The 24,416-nt window shown below is 32.5% G+C and overlaps 1 protein-coding gene across 1 annotated transcript in view; it reads left to right on the top strand.

The window, feature by feature from the left end:
- TMEM65 (transmembrane protein 65) overlaps positions 1 to 24,416 on the top strand; it is a 61,851-nt gene that overhangs the window by 27,249 nt on the left and 10,186 nt on the right. Inside the window, exons 2-5 of the mRNA XM_027624182.2 lie at positions 14,524 to 14,568; positions 17,222 to 17,289; positions 21,929 to 21,983; positions 22,846 to 22,888. Coding sequence (XP_027479983.2) covers positions 14,524 to 14,568; positions 17,222 to 17,289; positions 21,929 to 21,983; positions 22,846 to 22,888 — 211 coding nt within the window. The remainder of the gene's footprint in view (positions 1 to 14,523; positions 14,569 to 17,221; positions 17,290 to 21,928; positions 21,984 to 22,845; positions 22,889 to 24,416) is intronic.

Raw genomic sequence — 24,416 nt, 5'->3', positions numbered from 1 at the left:
CTTAACCTAGGACCTGGAGCTGGAGAAAGGACAGCAAATTAAACCTAAACCAAGCAGGAGAAGTGAAATAATGAAGATCAGAGCAGAAATCAATGAAATAGAAACCAGAAGAACAGTAGAACAGATGAACGAAACTAAAAGCTGGTTTTTTGAAAGAATTATAAGATTAATAAACCACTACTAGCTAGACTTATCAAAGAGAAAAAAGAAAGGACCCAAATTAATAAAATCATGAATGAAAGAGGAGAGATCATGACCGACACCAAGGAAATACAAACATTTTAAGAACATATTATGAGCAACTATATGCCAACAAACTAGGCAGTCTGGAAGAAATGGATGCATTCCTGGAAATTAATAAACTACCAAAACTGAAACAGAAAGAAATAGAAAATCTGAACAGACCCATAACCAGCAAGGAAATTGAAGCAGTAATAAAAAACCTCCCCCAAAACAAGAGTTCAGGGCCAGATGGCTTCCCAGGGGAATTCTACCAAACATTTAAAGAAGAAATAATACCTATTCTACTGAAGCTGTTTCAAAAAAATAGAAATGGAAGGAAAACTTCCAAACTTGTTCAATGAGGCCAGCATTACCTTGATCCCAAAACCAGATGAAGACCCCACTAAAAAAGAACTACAAACCAATATCTTTGACGAACATGGATGCCAAAATACTCACCAAGATACTAGCCAGTAGGACCCAACAATACATTAAAAGGATTATTCACCACGACCAAGTGGGATTTATTCCTGGGCTGCAAGGTTGGTTCAACATCTGCAAATGAATCAACGTGATACATCACATTAAGAAAAGAAAGGACAAGAACCATACAATCCTCTCAGTAGATGCAGAAAAAAACATTTGACAAACTACAGCATCCTTTCTTGATTAAAACTCTTTCTTGATTAAAACTCTTGATTAAAACAGAATGTATATTCTGTTGCTTTAGGATGGAATGCTCTGTACATACCTGTGAAGTCCATCTGGTCTAGTGTGTCATTCAAAACACTAAAACTAGTGTAGGGATAGAGGGAACATACCTCAATATCATAAAAGCCATCTACGAAAAGCCCACAGTGAGTATCTTTCTCAATGGGGAAAAACTGAGAGCTTTTCCCCTAAGGTTAAGAACATGACAGGGATGCCCATTCTCAGCACTCTTGTTCAACATACTACTAGAAGTCCTAGCCTCAGCAATCAGACAACAAAAAGAAATAAAAGGCATTCAAATTGGCTAAGAAGAAGTCAAATTCTCACTTCACAGATGACATGATGCTTTATGTGGAAAACCAAAAGACTCCACCCCAAAACTGCTAGAACTCATACAGCAATTCAGCAACGTGAGAAGATATTTGCAAATGACATATCAGATAAAGGGCTAGTGTCCACGATCTATAAAGAACTTATCAAACTCAACACCCAAAAAACAAAGAATCCAGTCAAGAAATGGGCAGAAGACATGAACAGACATTTCTCCAAATAAGACATACAAATAGCCAACAGACAAATGAAAAAATGCTCCACATCCCTTGGCATCAGGGAAATACAAAGCAAAACCACAATGAGATACCTCCTTATACCAGTTAAAATGGCAAAAATTAACAAGACAGGAAACACCAAATGTTGGCGAGGATGCAGAGAAAGGGGAACCCTCCTACACTGTTGGTGGGAATGCAAGCTGGTACAGCCACTCCGGAAAACAGTATGGAGGTTCCTCAAGAAGCTAAAAATAGAGCTACCCTACCACCCAGCAATTGCACTACTCAGTATTTAACCCAAAGATACAAATGTAGTATCCCAAAGGAGCACATGCACCCCAATGTTCATAGCAGCAATGTCCACAATAGCCAAACTGGAGAGCCGAGATGTCCATCAACAGTTGAATGGATCAAGGAGATGTGGTTTATGTATACAATGGAATATTAGCCATCAGAAAGGATAAATACTTACTATTTACATTGATGTGGATGGAACTGGAGGGTATTATGCTGAGTGAAATAAGTCAAACAGAGAAAGACAATTATATGGTTTCACTTATATGTGGAATATAAGAAACAGTGCAGAGGATCATAGTGTAAGGGAGGGAAAACTGAATGGGAAGTCATCAGAGAGGGATATAAACCACGAGAGACTTTTAACTATAGGCAACAACAAACTTAGTGTTGCTGAAAGGGAGGTGGGGGGAATGGAGTAATTGGGTGATGAGCATTAAGGAGGGCATGTGATGTGATGAGCCCTGGGTGTTATACACAAATGATAAATAATTGAACACTACATCTGAAACTAATGATGTACTATATGTTGGCTAATTCAATTTTTATTTTATTTTTTTAAGATTTTATTTATTTGAGAGAGAGAGAATGAGAGGGAGAGCACGGGATGGGGGAGGGTCAGAGGGAGAAGCAGACTGCCTGCTGAGCAGGGATCCCGATGCGGTACTCGATCCTGGAGTTCCAGGATCATGACCTGAGCCGAAGACAGTCACTTAACCAACTGAGCCACCCAGGTGTCCTGGCTAATTCAATTTAAATAAAAAATGAAAAATTAAAGAAAAACCTCTGTGAAATGACAGATAAAAGAGAAATAAATAATTATACAGCCAGAGTTAAACAATTAACAAGTTACTACATTAATTAGGTAATAAATGTGATGAGTAATTGTGTACTGTTACCTTCCTCATCATTACTGCTGGCCAACTCCTGTCCTCAGCTGTTATGTGACTGGCCTGCCCAATCCAGGAATGGCTTAGTTGCCCTGAAGTTAACTAGATACCAGTCTAGGTTGCAGTGAAGCCCCAGGTCCCATGTTATGTTCCCCAGAGATTAATGAGGTAATAGTATTATATGATCCACGTAGAAATCCAGGTAGAAGTTTCTTTTCTACTAAATGTGCATGTTGCAGTACACTTAAATGCTAAATAAAATTACAAAATCACATTCAAATGCCTTTTCTTTCTTTCTTTTTTTTTTCTTTTTCTTTTTCTTTGAGGCGGGGGGGTGTTAGCTAAGGCATGCATTTTTTTAAAAAAATTATTAAAAAGGACTTTTACAATCATAGTTTTTATTCTAGAAGACTTGTTAACTGAAATTTAGTAAGTTAAATATTTAAGTTCCTTGCTATTTCTAAAGAGTGCTTTCACTTTTCAAATTTGAGTTTTTATAAGTGTATTACTTAGTCATATTAATTTGTTTCTTTTTAAAATATTGCTTTGTAGCTTTTATTTTTTTTGCTTCGTAGCTTAAAAAAAAACCTTTTTTAAGCTTTTTCCTGTTTGGTGCATGTTTGATTATTTAATATGATTTGTTTAAATTATTTTATATATGGCATTGTTTGCATTTAAGTTTGTATTCTTTAATGTGTTATATATTTATTGTAAATTTCACCTTACCCTTCAGAACTTTTGATTTTATTAAAAGTCTAAACAGTTATTCATAATGTTCATAAATTGGGTAACTAAGATCTATAGTCTCCAAATTGTTGCTTACACACAGTAGTTTCATCTCTTTTCTTATCATAAATCTCTTATTAGGCCAAAGTGTGATTTGTGTGCCAAGTATACTTTCTGTACTTCCTTAGAGAAAATGCTGGGTAGGGCCTGGAGCAAATAGCAGGTGGTCAAAAGATCAGAAACTGGATAATTGGACACTGATAGTATTATTTGTAATTAAAGGAATAATGTGTGCATTAAACTGTTCCTTTTCTGTCATCTCAGAGTACAATTGCTTTGGTACTTTTCTTATTAGGTACATTATAAATGATTTTAAATTGTTCCCTTGATTTTTGATCTTACATTGATATTTATGTCCATGGTAACAGACTAAAATAAGTTACCATATTTAGAATTATCATTGCCTTGAAAGTGTGATAGAAAAGAAGATTCCTCTTTTTGTTTTTCAAAGATTTTCTTTTTTTTTTTCAAGTTTGGATTTATACTTTGTAAAATATGGTTAAGTTTAATGATGGAATGTTTATGAACCTGAGAAATTATGGTTTCTATTAAATATAATGGAACTCATTCTGTATGTCAAGGAGCCTAGTTTTGTTTTCCAGCATCACCATTACAAACATCTATTATAATTTTATAATAGAGACTAAAATGTAGAAACTATAGGTGTTCTACTTACATTTCTTCAACCAAAATGTCTTGATTTTCAATTTAAGATGTATCTTTAAGTAGAGCAATGTATTTAAGAAAGAAATACGAGGCTCCTGGGTGGCTCTGTCAGTTAGGCGGACAACTCTTGGTTTCCACTCAGTGCATGATGTCAGGGTCCTGGGATTGAGCCCCATCCATGTTGGCCTCCACGTTCAGCAGGGAGTCCACTTGAGGATTCTCTCTCTCTCCCTCTCCTTCTTGCTTTTTCTCTCTCTCTCTAAAATAAATTAAAAGATCTTTTAAAATAAATAAATAAAAAAGAAATACACCAGGCATACCTTATCCTAAAAAGTATTCTAGAAATGCTTATTCATATTAGACTGAAGGGGTTTTTTTGGTAAAAGAGTTATTTTTAAAAGGAAATATAATTAAGGGGAGATGTACTTGTAAAATCATATAATAAACTTCTCACACCTTTCCCACCTAATTGTTTTATTAGCATATTTTGCCAATTAAAATAACTTGACAGTTGATTAGGGCTTAGAAATTTCTTTCAAGGATTTGTTTTGATGACACTTAACCTACATTCTAAAAACATGAAAATATTTTTAGTAGAGTGTTAACATTGAAAAAATAAAAATGCAGCAAGATGGGAATAGTTTGGCATATTCTTTCTGAGAGAAATTTTGCAAAATTTTAAAAATCCTTAAATCCCTTCCTCCCTCTTTATTCCCTCCCTTTCTTTCTTCCTTCCTTCCTTCCTTTCTTCCTTTCGACCTAGTATTGCCACTTAGGAATCTACCCTAAGGAACTTTCAGAGGAACATAAAAGATTTAGGTACAAGTTTATATTAGCGTTCTTTGTAAAAGTGAAAAAGAATAAAGAGTATCTATCTAGTAATTGAGGATTAGTTAAACTGTTATACATCATACGATGAAAAAAATGTCACCAATAAAATCATTACCTTAAAAAATTTGATAAGGGAAAATATTCACCAGATAATGCCTTATGAAAATGGCAGAATACCATTTTATGTATACATCCCTGTAGAAAAAAGATTGAAGGATTATACATCAAAATGTTTCTTTTTTTTAAAGATCTTATTTATTTATTTGAGAGAGAGAGAGAGCATGAGAGGGAGGAGGGTCGGAGGGAGAAGCAGACTCTCCGCCAAGCAGGGAGCCAGATTTGGGACTCGATCCTGGGGCTCCAGGATCATGACCTGAGCTGAAGGCAGTTGCTTAACCAACTGAGCCACCCAGGTGCCCTAAAATGTTTATTTCTGATAAATTATAGGTAGTTTAATTTTTTTTTTCTGTTCTTCTGAATCTAACTTTCCACAATAGGTATGTATGGTCTTCATAGTTGAAAAGTATAACTTTCTCCTTTAGATAAGCCAAAAGAATTTAGTATTTTTAATGTCATTTTCTAATTTTGCTTAAAAATTCTTTATTTTATTTTATTTTATTATGTTAGTCACCATACATTACATCATTAGTTTTTGATGTAGTGTTCCATGATTCATTGTTTGCGTATAACACCCAGTGCTCCATGCAATACATGCCCTCCTTAATACCCATCACCAGGCTAACCCATCCTCCCCCCACCCTCCCCTCTAAAACCCTCAGTTTGTTTCTCAGAGTCCATAGTCTCTCATGGTTCGTCTCCCCCTCCAATTTACCCCCTTCATTTTTCCCTTCCTACTATCTTTTTTTTTTTTTTTAACATAATGTATTATTTGTTTCAGAGGTACAGGTCTGTGATTCATCAGTCTTTTTATTTTTTTTAAGATTTTATTTATTTATTTATTTGACAGAGAGACCCAGCAAGAGAGGGAACACAAGCAGGGGGAGTGGGAGAGGGAAAAGCAGGCTTCCCGTGGAGCAGGGAGCCCAGTGCGGCGCTTGATCCCAGGACTCTGGGATCATGACCTGAGCCGAAGGCAGACGCTTAATGACTGAGCCACCCAGGTGCCCCTGTGATTCATCAGTCTTACACAATTCACAGCGCTCGCCATAGCGCATACCCTCCCCAATGTCCATCACCCAGCCACCCCATCCCTCCTTGCTTAAAAATTCTTAAGTTAAAAAAACCAAACTCGGGGCGCCTGGGTGGCTCAGTCGTTAAGTGTCTGCCTTCGGATCAGATCATGATCCCAGGGTCCTGGGATCAAGCCCCGCATTGGGCTCTCTGCTCAGTAGGAAGCCTGCTTCTCTCTCTCCCTCTGCTTGTACTCTCTCTCTCTGTCAAATAAATAAATAAAATCTTAAACCCTCAATATCCTCATCTTTTTAATATATGTAAATATGAATAAATATGTGTAAATTATGTGTATATATACATAAGGCATCTATATATATATAAATATGGCTTGTTTAAGATGTGTACAGTAAATTCCTATTAAACTAATCAATTTTGACTGAAAAGCACAACCAAAGGCACAAGGCATTGTATGGCTAGGTTGCAGACAGTTGTTCTATTTCCAGAGGTTCTATTCTAAAACTTTCATGTTGATATTCCTAAAAAGCACAATTTAAAAGAATTTTCTACTTTATTCTAAGCATTAATATAAAGGGTAAATTTTAGTATACTTGTGGCACTGATAAAAATATTTGAATACATAAGTTACATTTTAGTTATGAAGTATTCTAAGATATTTTGGTAAAACCTAGTAAGAATTTTCTAGGATTAAAGCAAATGTGAGCTTTACAACAGTAATAGTTCTTCTATGGTTAGAGGTCATATGTCATTGCAGTAATATAGGCTTGATTGTAGGATTACTGTCCCAAATACATGTTCTAGGAAAAGCTTTCTCCTGAATCTTACCAATAAGAAATTATTGGTTACCTTCCGATACAGGAAAAAGAAAAAATAAACTTAACTGGAAATTAGTTTATTAGAGCCTATAATTAGCCAATTTTATCTACTAGATGCCATTTTCGGTTTAAAAAAAGAGGCAATGATAAATGATTGGTCAAGAATTTATTTTGAAACAAATTTTGAGAACATGGCCTAGGCAGGATACAGAAACCTTTAGACCTATGTCCTACAGCAAAACCTGAGAACCTCTGGCACAACTGAGATGCTTTCTATTCATCTGTTCTTCTCATAGTGCTTAACATTGTGCTATGTATTATGAGTGTCTTTGTGCACAATGGAGTCTGATCTAAAGATATCAAGTTTAGACCATTAGATGGCTGATCAAAGAATCACAGTAGAGGGACTGAAAAAAACCCATGTCCTAGCAACTCATTTGCCCAGATCTAGGGAGTCTCTTTCATGTGTGTTCTTCTGTCAGGCTCCCTTTAAAATAATCTCCCTTCCTCCCTCTCTTTTTAAAAATATGTCTGCATTTGAAATCTCTCATTTCTCCCTTTGCTGTTCTCTTCCTAACCCAACATTCCTCTTTCTTTAAGTGAATAGTGAATACAACTTAAATATTTATATTTATGTAACAAAAAATAAAAAGCAGCTAGATTAAATACTTGTTTATTCCTGAAATGGGAGAAAAAAATCCTTAATTGTGTTTTCTTTTGACTCCCTTCTGATTTCTTTATGTGACAGTGCCCTCATTTTTATATTTACTAAAAAGATAATAATTGAACATTAAAATGATGATTGTGATGTATTTTAATATTCTAATTCATCAAAGAAATATTCCTTTTTAAAAATTTTAATATTACTTAGGTAGTAACAGTATTTTATAAGCTACAACAGGTCTCTGGTTGCTTCAGGTAGTTAGAAAACTAACTGAATACTTCATGCTTTGTACAGTCTAAAAAGTTAGAGTTTCATTTAATTAGAAAAAGTAAAATTGCTTTATATGTTTTAAATTGTTTTCTGGAATCTTTCAGGGTTACTGAAGCAAAACAAAATGTTGAAAGTGTTGAAAAATCTTATGTTTAAACATACAAGGTGTTTTTCTTATGTTTTCAAGATTTGTAATGAATATCTAGGATATTTTTGTATTAGAAAAAGATTTGTTTATGTATTGTAATAATTGAATGTATTTAAATTCTCAAGGATGGATTGGAGGAAGAGATAGTTCCATTTCAAATAATTTTCATTTTGATTTGATACAGTATAAATTAGCAGTATGCAACAACTGTCTTCTCTTATTTACCCTCCCTCAGGCACACTTTTAAATGTGAAATCAAAAGGAAAAAAATCCTATAAGTAAATATTATCTCATAAATGCTTGCTGGTAATTTTCCTAACTTGTGTTTCTTTCTCTTTTTTTTTTTTTAAGGGAGGGGAGGAGCAGAGGGAGAGGGAGAGAGACAATCTCAAGCCCCAAATGCAGGGCTTGATCTCAAAACCCTGAGATCATGACTTGAGCTGAAATAAAGAGATGTTTAACTGACTGAGCCACCCAGGCGCTCCCTAACCTGTGTATTTCTAAACATGGGACTCTACTAAGAGCAGCTTCTCCTTCAAACAATGAGAAATATTTAAGAAAGGAAAAAATGTAAGGAAGTCTGGAGATGTTATTTTTTGCCACTATTATGGATAAACACTTATACCTTGGGAAAGCAGAACAGTTATCATTCAGTTAAGGATTTTTGTGTCTGTGTTCATGAGGGATATTGGTGTGCAGTTTTTTCTTTTTTGTCATTTCTTGGTTAGGTTTTATTTTTAGAATTATTCTGGCCTCATAAAACAAGTTGGGAAGTATTTCTTTATCTTCTGTTTTTTGAAAGGGTTTGTGAGTTTGTGTAAGATTGGTTTTTTTTTTCTTTAAGATTTTGATAAAATTCAGCAATGAAACCATCTGGGCCTGGAGGATTTTTATGTGTTTATGTTATGCAAAAGTGTTTGATGACAAATTCAATTTTATTAATGGATAGAGCTATTCAGATTTTTTGTTTTATTTTACATCAGTTTTGGTAAATTGTATTTTTTAAACAATTTGCCCATTTCATCAAAGTTGTTGAATTTGTTGGCATAAAGTTATTCATAATACTTTTTTTAATTCCTGTAGGATCTGTAGTGATGTCCCCTCTTTCATTCCTGATATTAGTAATTTGTGTTTTCTCTTTCTTGATCAGTGTACCTAGAGGTTTATTAATTTTGTTGATCTTTTCAAAGAACCAACTTTTGCCTTTGCCTATGCCCTTTATTGTTTTCTATTAATTTCAGCTCTTTTATTTCCTTCTTTTTATTTACTTATTCTTGATTTAACTTGCTCTTTTTTCATAGCTTCTTAAGTTAGAACCATAGGCCATTTATCTTAGACCTTTCTTCTTTTTAATGGAAGTACTTCAAACTTCCCTTCAAGCATTCATTTAGCTGCATACCATAAATTTTGGCATGTTGTATTTTCACTCATATTCAGTTTGAAGTATTTTCTAATTTCCCTTTTGATTTCTTCTTTGGCCCATGTATTTAGATGTTATTTACTTTTCAATTTTTTTTTCTAGATATCTTACTGTTATTGATTACATTTTGGTCAGAGAACATATTCTTTATTATTTTAATCATAAATTTATTAACATGTTTTGTGTATCAGCTTATGGTCTATCTTGATGAATGTACCATCTCCACTTGAAAAGAATATGTATTCTATAGTTGTTGGGTATCACTTAAATATTAAGTATGGACGAGGATAATTGGTAGTGTTCAAATAATCTATATCTTACTGATATTTTTGCCTAGTTTTCTGTCAATTGCTGAGAAAGAGGCTTTTATATCTCTAAGTATGATTGTAGACTTGTTTATTTTGCCCTTTAATTCTGTCAGATTTTGCATCACACATTTTGAAGCTGTGTTATTAGGCATAATCAAATTGTTATTATGCCTTTTGATGAATTAACTGTTTTATCATTCTGAAATGTTCCTGGTTCTGGCCATATTCTTTAAGTCTACTTTATATGATAATATAGCCACTCCAGCTTTTATAAGTCTAGTGTTTAGTATATCTTTTACCATTCATTTACTTTCAATCTATTAAAGTGTAATTCCTGTGAATATCTTATAGTTGGGTCTTGCTTTTTTATGTTTTGACAATCTCTGCCATTTATTTGGAATGTTTAGTCCATTAACATTGAATGTAATTATTGATGTGGTAGGATATAGGTTTGCTATTTTACTATTTGCTGTTTGTCCCTCTGTTCTCATTTCCTGCATTGTTTTGCCTTAATTTAATATTTTTAAAAAATTCCCTTCAAATCATTTACTAGCTTTTTCGCTGTATCCTCATTGCATTTTGTCTGTATGTGTGATTGCTTCAGGCATTACAAATATGCATTCTTACTTCTTCATAGACTACTTAGAGCTAATATTGTATCACATAATAGACATTGTAGAAATATTACAACCAAATTGGTCCATTTGTAACCTCCTTCATCCTTTATGCTTTGACGTTATATGAATTACATCTACATATGTTATAAACTCCATAAGACAGAGTTAAATTTTTTTTCTTTTAGACAGGTCTACGTAAATTAAATTACTAGGGAAAAAGTAGTTTTTTATATTTACCCAATATTTACCATTTCTGATACTCTTCATTCTTTCCTGAAGATCCCTCTGCCCAACTGGTATTTCCCCTCAGTCTAAAGAACTTGCTTTCACATTTCCTATATTGCAAGTTGGCTGGCAACATATTTTCATAGTTTTAGTTTATCTAAGATGCAGTTTGCTTTCATTCTTGGAGGATATAATCTTTCTGGATATAGAATACTGTGTTGACAGCTTTTTTTTCCTTCTTGAAATATATATAAATCATTGTTTTCCTTTAACGTGTCATTTTTTTGTGACTGCTTTCAAGATTCCTTTTCCTTTATCATTGATTTTCTTCATCCTTATTCTACCAGGGGTTCCCTAAACTTTCTTGAATCTTTTGAAATTTTGTCTTCCACCAAATTTGGGAAATTATTAGGCATTATGTTCTTAAATATTTTTTGGTCCTTTTCTTTCTTCTCCCTTTTTGGAACTCCAGTTATACGTGTATTGACTTTTTGATATTTAGGCACAAGTCTGTGAGGCTGATTCATTATTTCTCAATCCTTTTATTTTCTGTTCTTCAGATTGGGTTATTTTTATTGATCTATCATCATGTTCACTCTTTGTTTTATAACCTCCATTTTGCTTTTAAGCCTATCCAATTAATTTAAAAATTTCAGATAATATATTTTTCAGTTCTAGGACTAGAGTTTGGTTCTTTTTTATAGTTTCTATTTGACTATGTTTTCATTTATATTTTGAATATAATTTTAATTGCTACTTTAAAGTCCTTGTGTGCTACTTATAACATTTGAATCACTTCAAAATTGATCTCTGTCTATTGTTTTTTCTCCTGAAAATGGGTCGTGTTTTCCTGTTTCTTTGTGAAATAATTTTGGATTACATCTTAGTCACTGCTGCAATTACCATATTGTAGAGACTCTGGGTTGTGTTTTGTTCTTCTAAAAAATTCCAGTTTTTCTTTTCTTGTTTTAGCAGGCAGTTGATGGTTAGGCTCATACTGCAAACTCTGTCTCTTGGTGTGTAGCTCAAATCTTCAGTTATTTTACCCTTAGCTAGCATTTTTTTTTTTTAACTGCAAATGTGTAGTTCACAGGTCAGCCATATATTTGAACTGACTGTATATACTGGATTTAGGGCTCCTTCTTTCTGAGTCTATCCCTTCCAGGACTCCCTTTTCACTTTCCAGTGGCTTTGGTTACCTTACACCCTATCCACTGCTTCTTCAGGCCAGAAAGATTGAAGATTTTTCGTTTGAGTTTTAGTTGCCACACATATTGTGGGTTGAGGCTGCCCTCAGGCCAAAAGCTGCAATAAACAGGTAACTCACTTAGTTCCATTCCTTTTTCTAAGTGTTGATTCCTTACCAGAATCAACCTGTTTTTGGTCATTTTCTAGTGCATTTAGGTAGTTATTGTTTGTGTATAGTGTATGGTTATTCTATGCAGGAGAATTGGTGTTGTAGGAGGTTACTAATAAGCCAATAGTAGAAGTAGAACCAGATTTTTTAAAGCTAAAATCATTGGAAAATATGGTATGGTGAAGTACAAACTTAATAGTTTTCTTATTTTCTTAAGATATTCAGAAAAAGAAGAAAGCATGTTGTATATCAGACACACACATACACACACAGAAACTGAAAGAACTAGTTTTTCTAACTCCAAAGTCTTCTTAGTGAAATATTAGATTAGAATACATTTCCAGTGTAAGTACAGATAGTTTACCATATGTCAAAAGAAAATTTTGTATAGATTTTTAAAACCTGCATAGATTGTGTGGGCTTATTTCCAAGATGGAGTTCTGTTGTATATTGTACATCCAATGTTTTTCACTTCTGATATATATAGTTTTGATTCAGTTAACATAGTAAAGAAGGTAATTTACAGTGTCAAAGTCCTCAAAATGATCACTTTATGATTTAAAAAAAATTTGATGGATAATTTCCAGTATAATTTCCACTTTCTAGGAAATGTTCCTTTCATGTTTCCTCTTGCTACTCAATAGGCTCTTTGTGAAGCAGGAGGCAGAATCTCTGCTTTGATTTTACTTTATTCTCTGTGCCAATGGTTTTCCTCCCTACTCTATCTCCTTTATATTTCTTTCTCTTCCTCAGTCTTTAAAAATTTTATTTTTTCATTACTTTTAATTTTTTAATCTTTATGAGTAATAGGAAAGGAAGATTAGGAATATTGATTATATTATTTGGTGGTTTTCTCTTTGCTGCACCTTATACATTTGCCTACCTCCTCTCCTTTCTTCTTAGGAGTTGTAAAATATTTTAACTATTTGCTCAGTGTGAATATGTAGGGAATTTGATGAAGTAAAAGCAAGGACTCTGTATATTCTCATTCTATTGGGAAGGTCCTGCTTGTTGAATTTTTAGGTATTTCAAGATGTTCCAGTCAACTGACAAGGACTTCTCCTCACAGTGTCAGAACTGTAGTGATGATGAGAGTAATGCAACTAGCAAATAGTTCTGGTATGTAACCACTTTTGCATGTTTACTTCACCAGAAAGCTCTGTGGAGTACAGTGGTATCCTATATTCCTTGTTAACATTTGGAAAACCATTTGCATGCTTTCAAAATAGATTTTGAGGTAATGGTGTTAGTCAATAAATAGAGAATATGTTTTAATCAGATGTGAAATTCTGCAGAGATTAGTATATCTTCATTTCATAACTCCTCTAAAAAAGGGGAAAACAAAATTTAAGCTTGCATTCTTAGAACCTTCTGAATAACATGATAATTGATTAAACTCAAAGTTTTAGTGTACTTGTTGCAGAACCATTTTGGTACCATATGTGTTTTTAGTAAAATACCATTCACAAATATGGATGATACTTCTTTTTTATATAGCTTATCAGTGGGGATTTATTTGCTTTTTACTTTTCTAAAACCAAATTTTAGTTAGTTTAGTTTTAGTTTAGTTTACCTTTAGTTCTTATGTTGTTGTAGATTATAAATAAATATTTTCGAAAATATATATCCAGTTTATTTCCCTGGGCAGTCTGGTAATACTAAATCTTTAGAACAGTGTGATTCGTGGTGTGGATTCTTCTCCATAGACTGTCAGTTAATTCTCTTGGACTGGATGAGGATAAAGAAAGTATGTTCTCTGCCATTTTACCATAGCTTACTCTTGTACTTATACAAATGGTGAGATGGTTATTGTTACGAAATTAGATACATTGCTTCTTTATAATAGTTGTTAATTTTTAGATTTAATGATGGCACTTAAAGATACTTACTTTGATTTATACTTGGGAAAACTTTGTGTGTTTATTATGCTATATATTATAAGTAGTTTATTGTTACTTAGGATTTTGAATAGCACACTACTTTTTTGGGTCATTTCATTGTGTAGAATATTCTATATTATCCAATAGTATATAAGTTTCAAAACTCAAAATATTCAGTATATTATCAAGGGAGATTAAGGAACAGAACACAATCCAGTGAAGTCATTGTTGTAATACTTTGCTTTAAAAATGTTATTTTCTGTTTTTTAAAGGATATCTAGGTCTATTTGAATATTCTTTTTTCTGCTATCAATGTTTGTTTGTATATGTAACTCTTAAGTCGTTTATCACTGCATCTTAAAGAAGGGTAGCTATATTTCAAAGGGTTTTTTTTTTCTGTAATTAATGTAAACAGGTTCACTATATAGATGCAAGGACTTAAAAAACACAAAAATGAAAAACTAATGATTACCCAGGGTCATAAGTTCCATGGTAGACTTGTAACTAAAGTTCAGTTTTGTTTTCTAGCCTTGTAATTTAATCCATACCAAGTATTATTTTCTGTATGGATAACTTTGGTCCATTAACCTACAAAAATTTATGAATAAACTTTGATATTCTCACACTTTGTAAATCTGCTGGTATTTTTTTATTGTAATAAAAAAGAAATCATGCTATAGTAACTAATTCTTGACCTAAACCCTTTTTTTCCCCTTTAGAAAAGTTGGAAGCTCCACCACCCACCCCAGGACAGCTGAGATATGGTAATGGTTCTATAATTGTTAAATATCTGTGCATCTATCTTTTAGATATAAAATAACTGTATCATTTACTGTTAATATAGATGAGTGAGTAAATTTAATTTTTCCAGATAGAGTGGGTTATCTAATTTATCATGCCGAAACAAAAAGGTTATAAACTTGGTTTACAACATATTACAATATTATGGAATTTCTAATATTGTTAACAGTATCTAACATTGTTAAACTGTTGTTACCATCTAGAAATAAAATTATACTTATGGTAAGGTTTTCTTAATTCCCAGAAAAAAGGATATGTTTACTTTAGTTTGGATTTAAGTTGGGTAATTTCAGAACTAGAAAGTCTGGGCTAGGTAGAACTGTTCTCTGGTAGAGAAAATACTTAGAGCTTGCTGTTTATGATGATGAAGAAAGCGAAGTTCATTTAAGACCACCAGGAAGAAGAAGCTTATAATGGTGCTGGTGTGCTTTCTTTACTCTGTTAAGATGAGAATAAATAGTCAAGGCTAACACTGGCATAATGTAAAAACAGTTTGGGATCTTATTGTAAAGACAATAAAAGAAGAGAATGTTTTAACAGTACAGTGAATTCGAGTAGGTTGTAAGCGAAAGCTAAATACTAGATGTGTTTTGCTGTTTTAGAGTAGTATTTCCCAAAGGAGATTGAAGAAATCACAAATTAATAGGAGATCATTACATACTGGAGAGCAAACTTACTTGATTTTTTAAAACTTACTAACTAGCCAGTTCTTTTTTCTCTCAAAGGTAGAATATAATTTATATTAGAAAAAAGTAACTTTTCCCAAATACCAAAACATTTAAGAATTCTTTAAGACTTTAATTCCCCTGGTAATTTTTCCTGATTCTCCTACCCTAGATTCATGCAACTTCATGTCCATAACACTGTATAATACTATTATCAGTTTTTTGGTTATAAGGAAATTAACTGTTGATATGGTATGTTATCATACCCAAACTTCTTGAGGGTTGGTAACCAAGTCTTACTTATCTTTGTATCTCATACATGGTGGAGCGTCCAGTACATGTTTATTTAACAATTTGAAAATTGTATTTTTTCCTTTGTGTTGACAATAAATTTTTACTTATATGATGTATTTATTTAGGTCTAAACATAAAAACATGATATATTTTATACTTCAAAGTTGCTTACTATAAAATTTTGAATGTCTAGTAGTTAAGCAACTAGACTTAGACAAAATCAAAGAACTAAGGCTAGACTCTTTAATTGAGAAATCCCATTTCATTAATGTGCTATTTGATTTTTACCATCTTTAATAGCTTTTAAAATAATACCTTTTTAAAAATAATATTCTTTATAATTAAAAAGATGCTACTTTTTATCTTGAACATTCTTACTTGATAGCAAGAAGAAATCTGAAATGATCTAGGATATATACACACTTTTCCTGTGATCTTAGTCTTCAGTAGTGGTTTTGGGTAGAGTGTTTTTTTTGTTTTGTTTTGTTTACTGTTTATTAACCTTTCCTGGGTTGGTGCAGAACTCACTAGAGTAATGTCAATTTTTTTTTAACTTCTGGATTATATTTTAATTATGCTTTCTATGGACTTAACTGCATTAAAAGCAAAAACACATACAACCAGTTCGCTTAAGGACCTATTTTTTGGATATGTTATAAAATTCACAAGTTTGATGTTTATCTAAAAAAGTCATCCGTTGAATTGTTGTTGGCTATATCTTGGCAATTTTATAGATGAATCAGAATAAAGTCTTTTAACTAGCCCAGTTTTTAATCTGTTTCACAGTCTGCCTTCAATTGTCTTAATATGGAATTCTCTTCCTTTCCAGGTTAGTGGTCCTCAACTTAATTAACTGATATTCATTGAGTATCTGGTATGCACTATGCATTCTGCAACGTGCTGAAGATGCAAATATGAAAAAAATGAGACTGAATGTATAAAATATATATAGGTATTAGTTCTTCCTAGTTACACTTCTATTATGTCAGGTCATTGAGATTCTCTTTTAGATAGATAAGGTAAGGTGTGCCTTTGTGAGGAAAAGGCCAAATTATGTTTTGATTTAAATCAAAATAGTTTGTGAAAGCTTTCAGGGATTCCAATATTGTGAGGGGGGAAGAGACTGCATATAGATGGCTAATATAGATGAGATAATTACATTTTTCTCACATTTGTCCAAAAATTGTTTAGTGAGTAAAAGTGACCATAGAGCTTCCCTGAAATTTGATTCAGGGTACTTTTTATTATTTCTAATATGGATATTAATTTTATGATATCAGTCTTTAGGTATAAGAAACAGATGGATATCAATAGTAATTAAATCGGTAAAGCATAGTACTCATAATATGTATTTACTTATTTGTTCTGCCGTTAACTGTATGTACGTTTTATGTGTAGCTAGTAAGAAAATGACCCAGAAATCTAACACAGTTATTTTTACATGTTACATGTTTTTAAATTTTGTTTTGTTTCCCCAGTGTAGCTTCTAGGAAGTAGTTAAACTTATAGCAGGAGCAGAATCTTTTGGCTATAGGGAATGAAAAGCAAATTTCAAAGGTTGTCAGATCTGTTTAGGAGACTTTAATCATATGGTCTGTTTTCTCATTTAAAGTTAAAGAAAACCTAAAATGTATTTTCTGTTTTTGATGTTTTTCAGTATTCATCCACAATGCGATACCTTTCATAGGGTTTGGCTTTTTGGATAATGCAATTATGATTGTTGCAGTAAGTTCTTTCTTTCACCCCTTCTATTTTGAGTTAATAAAGAAATTAATGTGGTCTAAATTTACCTAATAATTTATATATCCTAGCTATAAAATTTTAGTTAACATCATAATGAACAAGGCTACTTTTTACCATATTTCATGTTAATTAAGCTGTCATTCAGTTTTAGGGCATTATATGTATTAATCATTAAGACTTTTGGTAAAGCACTGACAATAATAAACACATATTTATTAGATCTATATTATTCTGTTCTAGTTTCAACATTCTTATTAAAGGAAAAAGTATATAAAATTTTCTGATGTTCTTTAATTTTACTGACAGTTCTCATCACATATATGTTATTTGCTTAGTTCCTTGTTTAGTTTTTCCATGCAGAAATGTTTTAAAGGGTGTTTTGATGTAGTCTATCCATTTGACCCAAAGGTATTTTAAGTTTTAGTTGAGAATACTGAGTGTATCTCCTTTTTGTCTTTGTTCCATTGTAGTGTTTAAAAAAAGTTCCCCTTTGCTGTGGTCATTTTAATGTAAGTGTGTCCTTTAAAAGTGTTTAGTCTTGGAGAAGGCTTCTTTACCTTTCCTACCATTGAATGGCACCTTTTGTTAATGAATACCAATATTGGTCGTTGGTCCAATTTCTAAAGTCAGATATGAGTCCATGATTAAAATGCAAGTCTTCTAAAACTGCCCCAGTGCTCTATCCACTTCTCTTCACTGACTCTAACTTGAAAAAAATGATTTTAGGATTATTGAATGTGAGAAAAATACATATGAGAGCAAGGGTTTTTTTGTTTTGTTTTGTTTTGTTTTTTGTTTTTTTTTGGTGTCTTGGAGGTCACATGTACTACAGATGGACATAAATAGAATATTTGGTTTCAAAACAGGGACTAAAAGTATAATTTACATTGTGTAGATTATAAAATTTGCTTAAAGAAATTCTTTAAAATTTAAAATTTAAATTTTAAATTAAATTTTTAAATTAAAATTTTAAATTAAAATTTAAATTAAATTTTAAATTAAAATTTTAAATTTAAAATTCTTAAAAGAATATATAAAAAGATTTTTTTGCTATTATATAGTCTCATCTTATGTCAGATTAATGGGGCTCAGCTATCCAGAAAGTCTGGCTCCTCACCTTGTTGACATAGCAGGAAGGTATCCTGATGCTTAAATAGTCACAGCAGGTGCTCTAGCACGTGCACAGCTTGAATGTGGAAGCACCCATTGTGTAGTTCTTTAGCAAAGCAGCCTGACAAGAGCCTCTAAAATATAATTTCAGAATGCTGGTTTTTTGATTGATTGTGACATTTTCCTAATATGTATATAAGAATTAAATTGGCCAATTTATATTATCTGCCAATATGAGAATATATCTGTGAATATTCAGCAACTTAGAACCATACTGCTTTTAGTGAAATTACTAAAATTTGAGTTGGTTAGGTTATTGAAATAGTTACTACATAATAAATCATATCTAATTATAATGAAAACCCCCATTATGATGAATTTATAAGCTGTAGATAAGACTTGATGTGTTCTTAGATTGTCTGAATTAAAGTTTCTGTGTGACAGATATTTCTTTTGGTTTTATACAATTCAGTATTTAAATTCCTCTTAATTGACAGCTGGTATCCATACTACCACCTTCATATTCATTTGTTTTTTCCACCTCAGTAGGGCAGACCTTAGATAGTCAAATACTAAAAGACTATTGAGGAAGTATTGAGATGATATATTTTGCATAAAGAAGGGTGAATAGAGATTTTAAAGAGAGATTGGAATAGGGAAACTGGGTAGCTTCATAGATCGTGAATTTTACAGTGTGTTACTACTTATTTGAAATAAATATCTAAAGTAATAGATAATCTGCATCTAAATACAGCTATCAATAAAGTGAAACACACACACTCTAGAGTTAAATTATTGTAATGTTGTTTACTGTTTTCTGTTACTCAGCCTGTGTCTCATTGTTAGTATAACTGAGAGTGAACGATTTTTCTAAGTCTGAGATGGTTGACTCCAAGTTAGTAATGCTTGTTCTTGAAGTTTACATTGAAATCCAGTTTAAGGGACATAATACGAGTTTCTACTTATATAATATTGAGATAAATGTTTAGACCACTGGCTTCAGTACCTGAGTAAGAGTGGTATGTGTAGCAAAATTGTTATTTAGTGATAATTGCAAACTAGTTCAGGGACAGTGCAATTTCCCAAAGAGGTTGTATAATAAATAGACTGCTGAAACTAAAATACATAAATAATATAACTCTAGAATCTATGAATAGGAAAATAAGTAGTCATCATTATCTTAAGAATGTTTTTCACCTTTTAATTTTTTAAAAACATTGTGGGACAGCTATGACTGTTTTAAGATAGTAAGTTAAGGAAATATTTGATTCTTCTTTTCTGTCATGCCACTGACATTTGATGTTTTCCTCTTTGCTGTTGTCCTCTCTTGGTTGCTAGTCTAGTTGTAGTCATCAAAACAAATTCCTACGTAACTTCCTGTAATAGATTGACCTTTATTGTTGGCTGCTGTTCATACTCAGCCTTTGTTTTCATAGTTTTTTATTATATTTTTGTATTACTAGGCTTGCTTTTTATGACATGTTTTGGTGGTTTTTTGGATTACGTTTCTTACAATTTAATTGGAATAGAATTTGTTAGAATTCTAGAGTAGTTTAATTGTATTCAGATGATGAACCAGATATAAATTTAAGATAACTAGTATTAGAGGTACAAGATAAAACTTGATGTAACTATGGGAAAAAGTAAAGAGTAGTAGTCCATTGTCCTAAAACTGTCTTTGACTTTATTTGAAGCTTTTGTTATTAGAAGGTCCTTCAGGTTTCTTAAATTCAACTAAATGATTAAGCATTTGAATACTTTTTAAATACATGTATTGCAAACAGAGTTTTCCTGGGGCATTCCTAATGAATCGTTGCTGCTAAGGATGCTATATTTATTTTTTATATACGGTACCTGTCAGGTGCCTTTGTTCTATATTAGTGCTCCAGTTTTTTGTGGGGGTTTTTCTTGTGTTTTTTTTCCCCAACCATATTAAAGATACACATCTTTATTCCTTATGCATGGTCTTTTCCTCTTTTTCTTCAGAAATCTGTTTCTTTTGGGTTCCTTCACAATCTTTCTTGTGATTTTAAATACCTGGGAGACTTTTATGCATCAGGCTTTTCTCTCCATATCCAACAAGAATTGTATTTTATTTTTTAAGATTTTATTCATTTATTTGAGAGAGAGAATGAGAGAGAGGACATTAAGGGGGGGGGCGAGGGTCAGAGGGAGAAGCAAACTCCCCGCTGAGCAGGGAGCCCCATGCGGGACTCGATCCTGGGACTCCAGGATCACGACCTGAGCTGAAGGCAGTCGCTCAACCAAGCCACCCAGGCGCCCCAAGAATTGTATTTTAAAGAGATAGAACCAAAAGGCCTAGGCGAGAGAAAAATAAGGAAACTAACCCAGCTTCTCTTCAGTTGTTTTTTTTTTTTTAATTTTTATTTTTAAGATTTTATTTATTTGAGAGAGAGCACAAGCAGGCAGAGGGGCAGAGGGAGGGGAAGAAACAAACTCACTGCTGAGCAGGGAGCCAAATGCGGGGCTCGATCCCAGGACCCTGGGATCATGACCTGAGCCAAAGGCAGACCCTTAACTGATTGAGCCACCCAGGAGCCCCTCTCTAGTCTTATAAATAATTGAGTAATGCAATATTTCTATATACCAGATAGGGCATTCTTTTTTTTTTTCCTCCATAAATATCATTGAGATTTTAAAATTTATTTAGAAATTTTCAAGCATCAGTATTTAGGAGGAAAATGAAGTCTACTTGTGGGAGCATTGCCCAAGCATTAGAACTCAATTAGCACAATAGATCATAATATTTCTTCTTTATTCTGTGTAATAACCCATTAGAATTGTTTAATCTTCTTCATTTCAGTTCCTTCTCTTTAAAGTGGAAGTAAAAATACAAGTCCCTCTTGTCTACAGGGGAATGGGATGGATGTGGAAAGTCAGAAACTCAATAAATTCAGTACCTTGTTTTTTACTGAGGTTCTATCTGTTGGGCAAAATGCTGTTGTTGCTCATAAATGAATCATGTCATCTCACTACTTAATGGTCAAAGAACTCAGTGTTAGAAAGATAATTTTTGAAGTCTGTGATCTCTTGGGTCCCTAGAAATTAGTTTAGTCTGTTTTTTTTTTTTTACTCTTTTGATAAATACCAATAATATAGATATATCACTCAGAATTTAAAATTAGGTGAGTTGGTCTTTGTGTTCCAAGAGGTTTAAAGAATCTTTGTGGTTGGAAAATATAAATTCTAGATTTTTAATGATGGATTATATTGCTATTTGTATTATAATTATATTTGTTGCTATTTTTATTTTTTGTAAAAGCCTAATTTTAATGAATCAAATGATAGTGATGTTTCTGCATGAATGTATATATTTAATAGTTAAGTGCATTACTGCATTATATGAATATTTATGCATATTATATATATATGTAATTTTGCTGCAGTAACCTGTGGGCTTAACCAATTTATCTGTTTTTATTAATACTTTGCTATTTTTATAGTCACTTCATTAATTTTTAAGATTAATTTCTTTGTAATCATTTTTCAGGGAACCCATATTGAGATGTCTATTGGAATTATTTTGGGAATCTCAACCATGGCAGGTATTTAATAAGTCATATTATTATTCCATTGTACTTATATTTATAAAACATTTTAGCAGGTTAGACTTAGAAGAGGATGATTTATTTAAATAAATTTACTCATTGAGATGTCTATTAGTTTGTCTCCTTAATCCTGTTCTTCAAATTCTTAATTTTGTATATGTAGCACTTTTTTCCTGAGAAATTTTAGGTACTTTATGTTAGTTGTTAAGTAATAATGCTGTACAGACTATGTTAAAATACGTTTTTCTCTTAATTCAGTGTTACCCCAAAACCTTTTTACTCTTGTTTTTACTGATTTATTTTCAAGTTGGGTAGAAAAATCAAATAAGGAAATATAAGATTGAAAGTCTAATTTGGTTCTATTACTTTCTTTCCCCTAGTTGCCACTGTGTTTTTCATGATAGTGAAATTTAGGAATGGTTCAGTGTTGTGTTTATTGTGTAGAAAGCATGAAGTAGATGAATTCGTGAAAGAGTCATTTCTTCTCTATGATTTCTTGAATTTCAGAGCTATGCATAAAACTTTACTTGAACTTCCAAATATCCAAATTTCCTTAAATATAATGAAAGAAAGCTACAAGATACTGTATAAGTATTGAAACCAAAATGGAAACTGGCTGCCACAACAGAAAAAACCTACTACTTGTTAGAAGGGGAACACTATAATCCCAAGAGACTTGTGTTCTATTTTGAAATCTTGAGGTTCAGAGCTATCCAATGAGTTACTTTGGATATAGTTGTAGTTTCAGAAACAGTGATTACTCTTCCAGATCAGTGCTTTACTGATGATACAGTGATGTATTATAATGATTTTTCTGACTTCCATGTAACAATTCACTTACCACTTCTCAATTTTTTAGCTGCTGCTTTGGGAAATCTTGTGTCAGATTTAGCTGGACTTGGGTAGGTCCATTCATTTATTCATTTGTGCATGTGTGTTCTCTTTCTCTTCGCCAGTCTTTAATTGAGAAAGATAAAAAATATGGGACATTTATTATGTGTTTTCAAACTAAAGTTTTAAATTTAATATTTCTCAATCGGTAGTACTAAGTCTTCAGTGTGCATCAAATACAAATACCTGGGTTATACCTCAGAACTTGTGTCTCTGGGTATAGGGACCTGGAATTTGTGCTTAAAATCTTCTCAAGAGATTGATACATGCAAAAAGTTTTTCTAAGACAACTGTAATGTAAGCAGAGTTTAATTTTCATTTACTGAAGTATTCATGTGTATTTTATAGACATTTCCAAGGTGAGACAGGATTAAAACCAAGAACCCCATCATTATTTCACCCCACTCTTCTCCCACTAAGCTCAAAGATAAGAGATATGGCTCAAATGTGAGGATACTGACTGGGCATGTTTTCTGGAGAGAGGAACTTTCAAAGAGAATAATGGCCAGAGCATACATGGGTTTGGCCTGTTTTTGCTCTTTATTCCATGTGGCTGGAATGATGAAACAAAGCAAGGATGTCTACTTAGAAAAGGCCAGCTTTCTCTCTTTCTCACTTTACATTCTCTCTTCCAAGCAGCACATGGCCTGGGCTGCCTCCTGAGCTTGAGGAAGCCTGGGAAGTATAAATTAGACTAAGTTGGCATTAATTATTGTGATAAACATAGTCTCTTTTGTTCAGTCTTTGGCTCTGTTTTTTTCTTCCATGGTTCATGAGAGTGGTAAGTTTTGAGATTTGGATTTGGGCCTACTAGAAGTTTACTTAGCCTTATAATCTAGGAAAAGGCAGCTTCATAAGGGATCTGACCCTGTGTATTAGACTTCTGTACTGCAGTTTGGGGCCAAAGCTACTGTTAAAACACAAAGTTTCTTTGCTTCTGGACCAGGGCAGAAATTTTATATTTCTCAGATTCCTGACATAAATCTATAATGATACCACCCTTTACACATTCTGTTTCCCCATTTCCAACATTAAGGTTAATAGTGGTAATATTACAGCTACTGTGATAGCTTTTTATATTTAATAGAACTAAGTGATCTAATAGATTTTAAGGCCATTTAATTTTAGATTGCATCATTAATTGGCTATTTTTGATTAGAGATAAAGATTTTGTTGGAGTCTTTAGATTTAAGAACTATTTCTCCTCTGCCTTTAAAAAATATCATTAAATAACAAATGCATTTTATTGATTCTTAGGTACCCAGTTTTTTTTAGAACTTAACATATCTGATATTGGGATCCATCTTATAACTGATGTATGCATAGTTCATTTAACTGGCAAATTTTTTTCTTTCTTAGAGTTCACAAAGTGAGTTTATATCCAATAAATGATGGGAAGTTAGACTTGATAAATACTTGAGATTGCCCTGAAAATTCTAGGCTGTTTTACTTAGTATATCAGTCTAATATTATATATGCTTTTTAAAGATTTTATTTGAGAGAGAGAGTGAACAAGAGAGAGAGAGAGCGAGCAGGAGA

Source organism: Zalophus californianus, chromosome 4 (assembly GCF_009762305.2).
Source record: "Zalophus californianus isolate mZalCal1 chromosome 4, mZalCal1.pri.v2, whole genome shotgun sequence".
Lineage (NCBI taxonomy): Eukaryota > Metazoa > Chordata > Mammalia > Carnivora > Otariidae > Zalophus > Zalophus californianus.
This window is presented reverse-complemented; position numbering and strand designations above follow the sequence as displayed.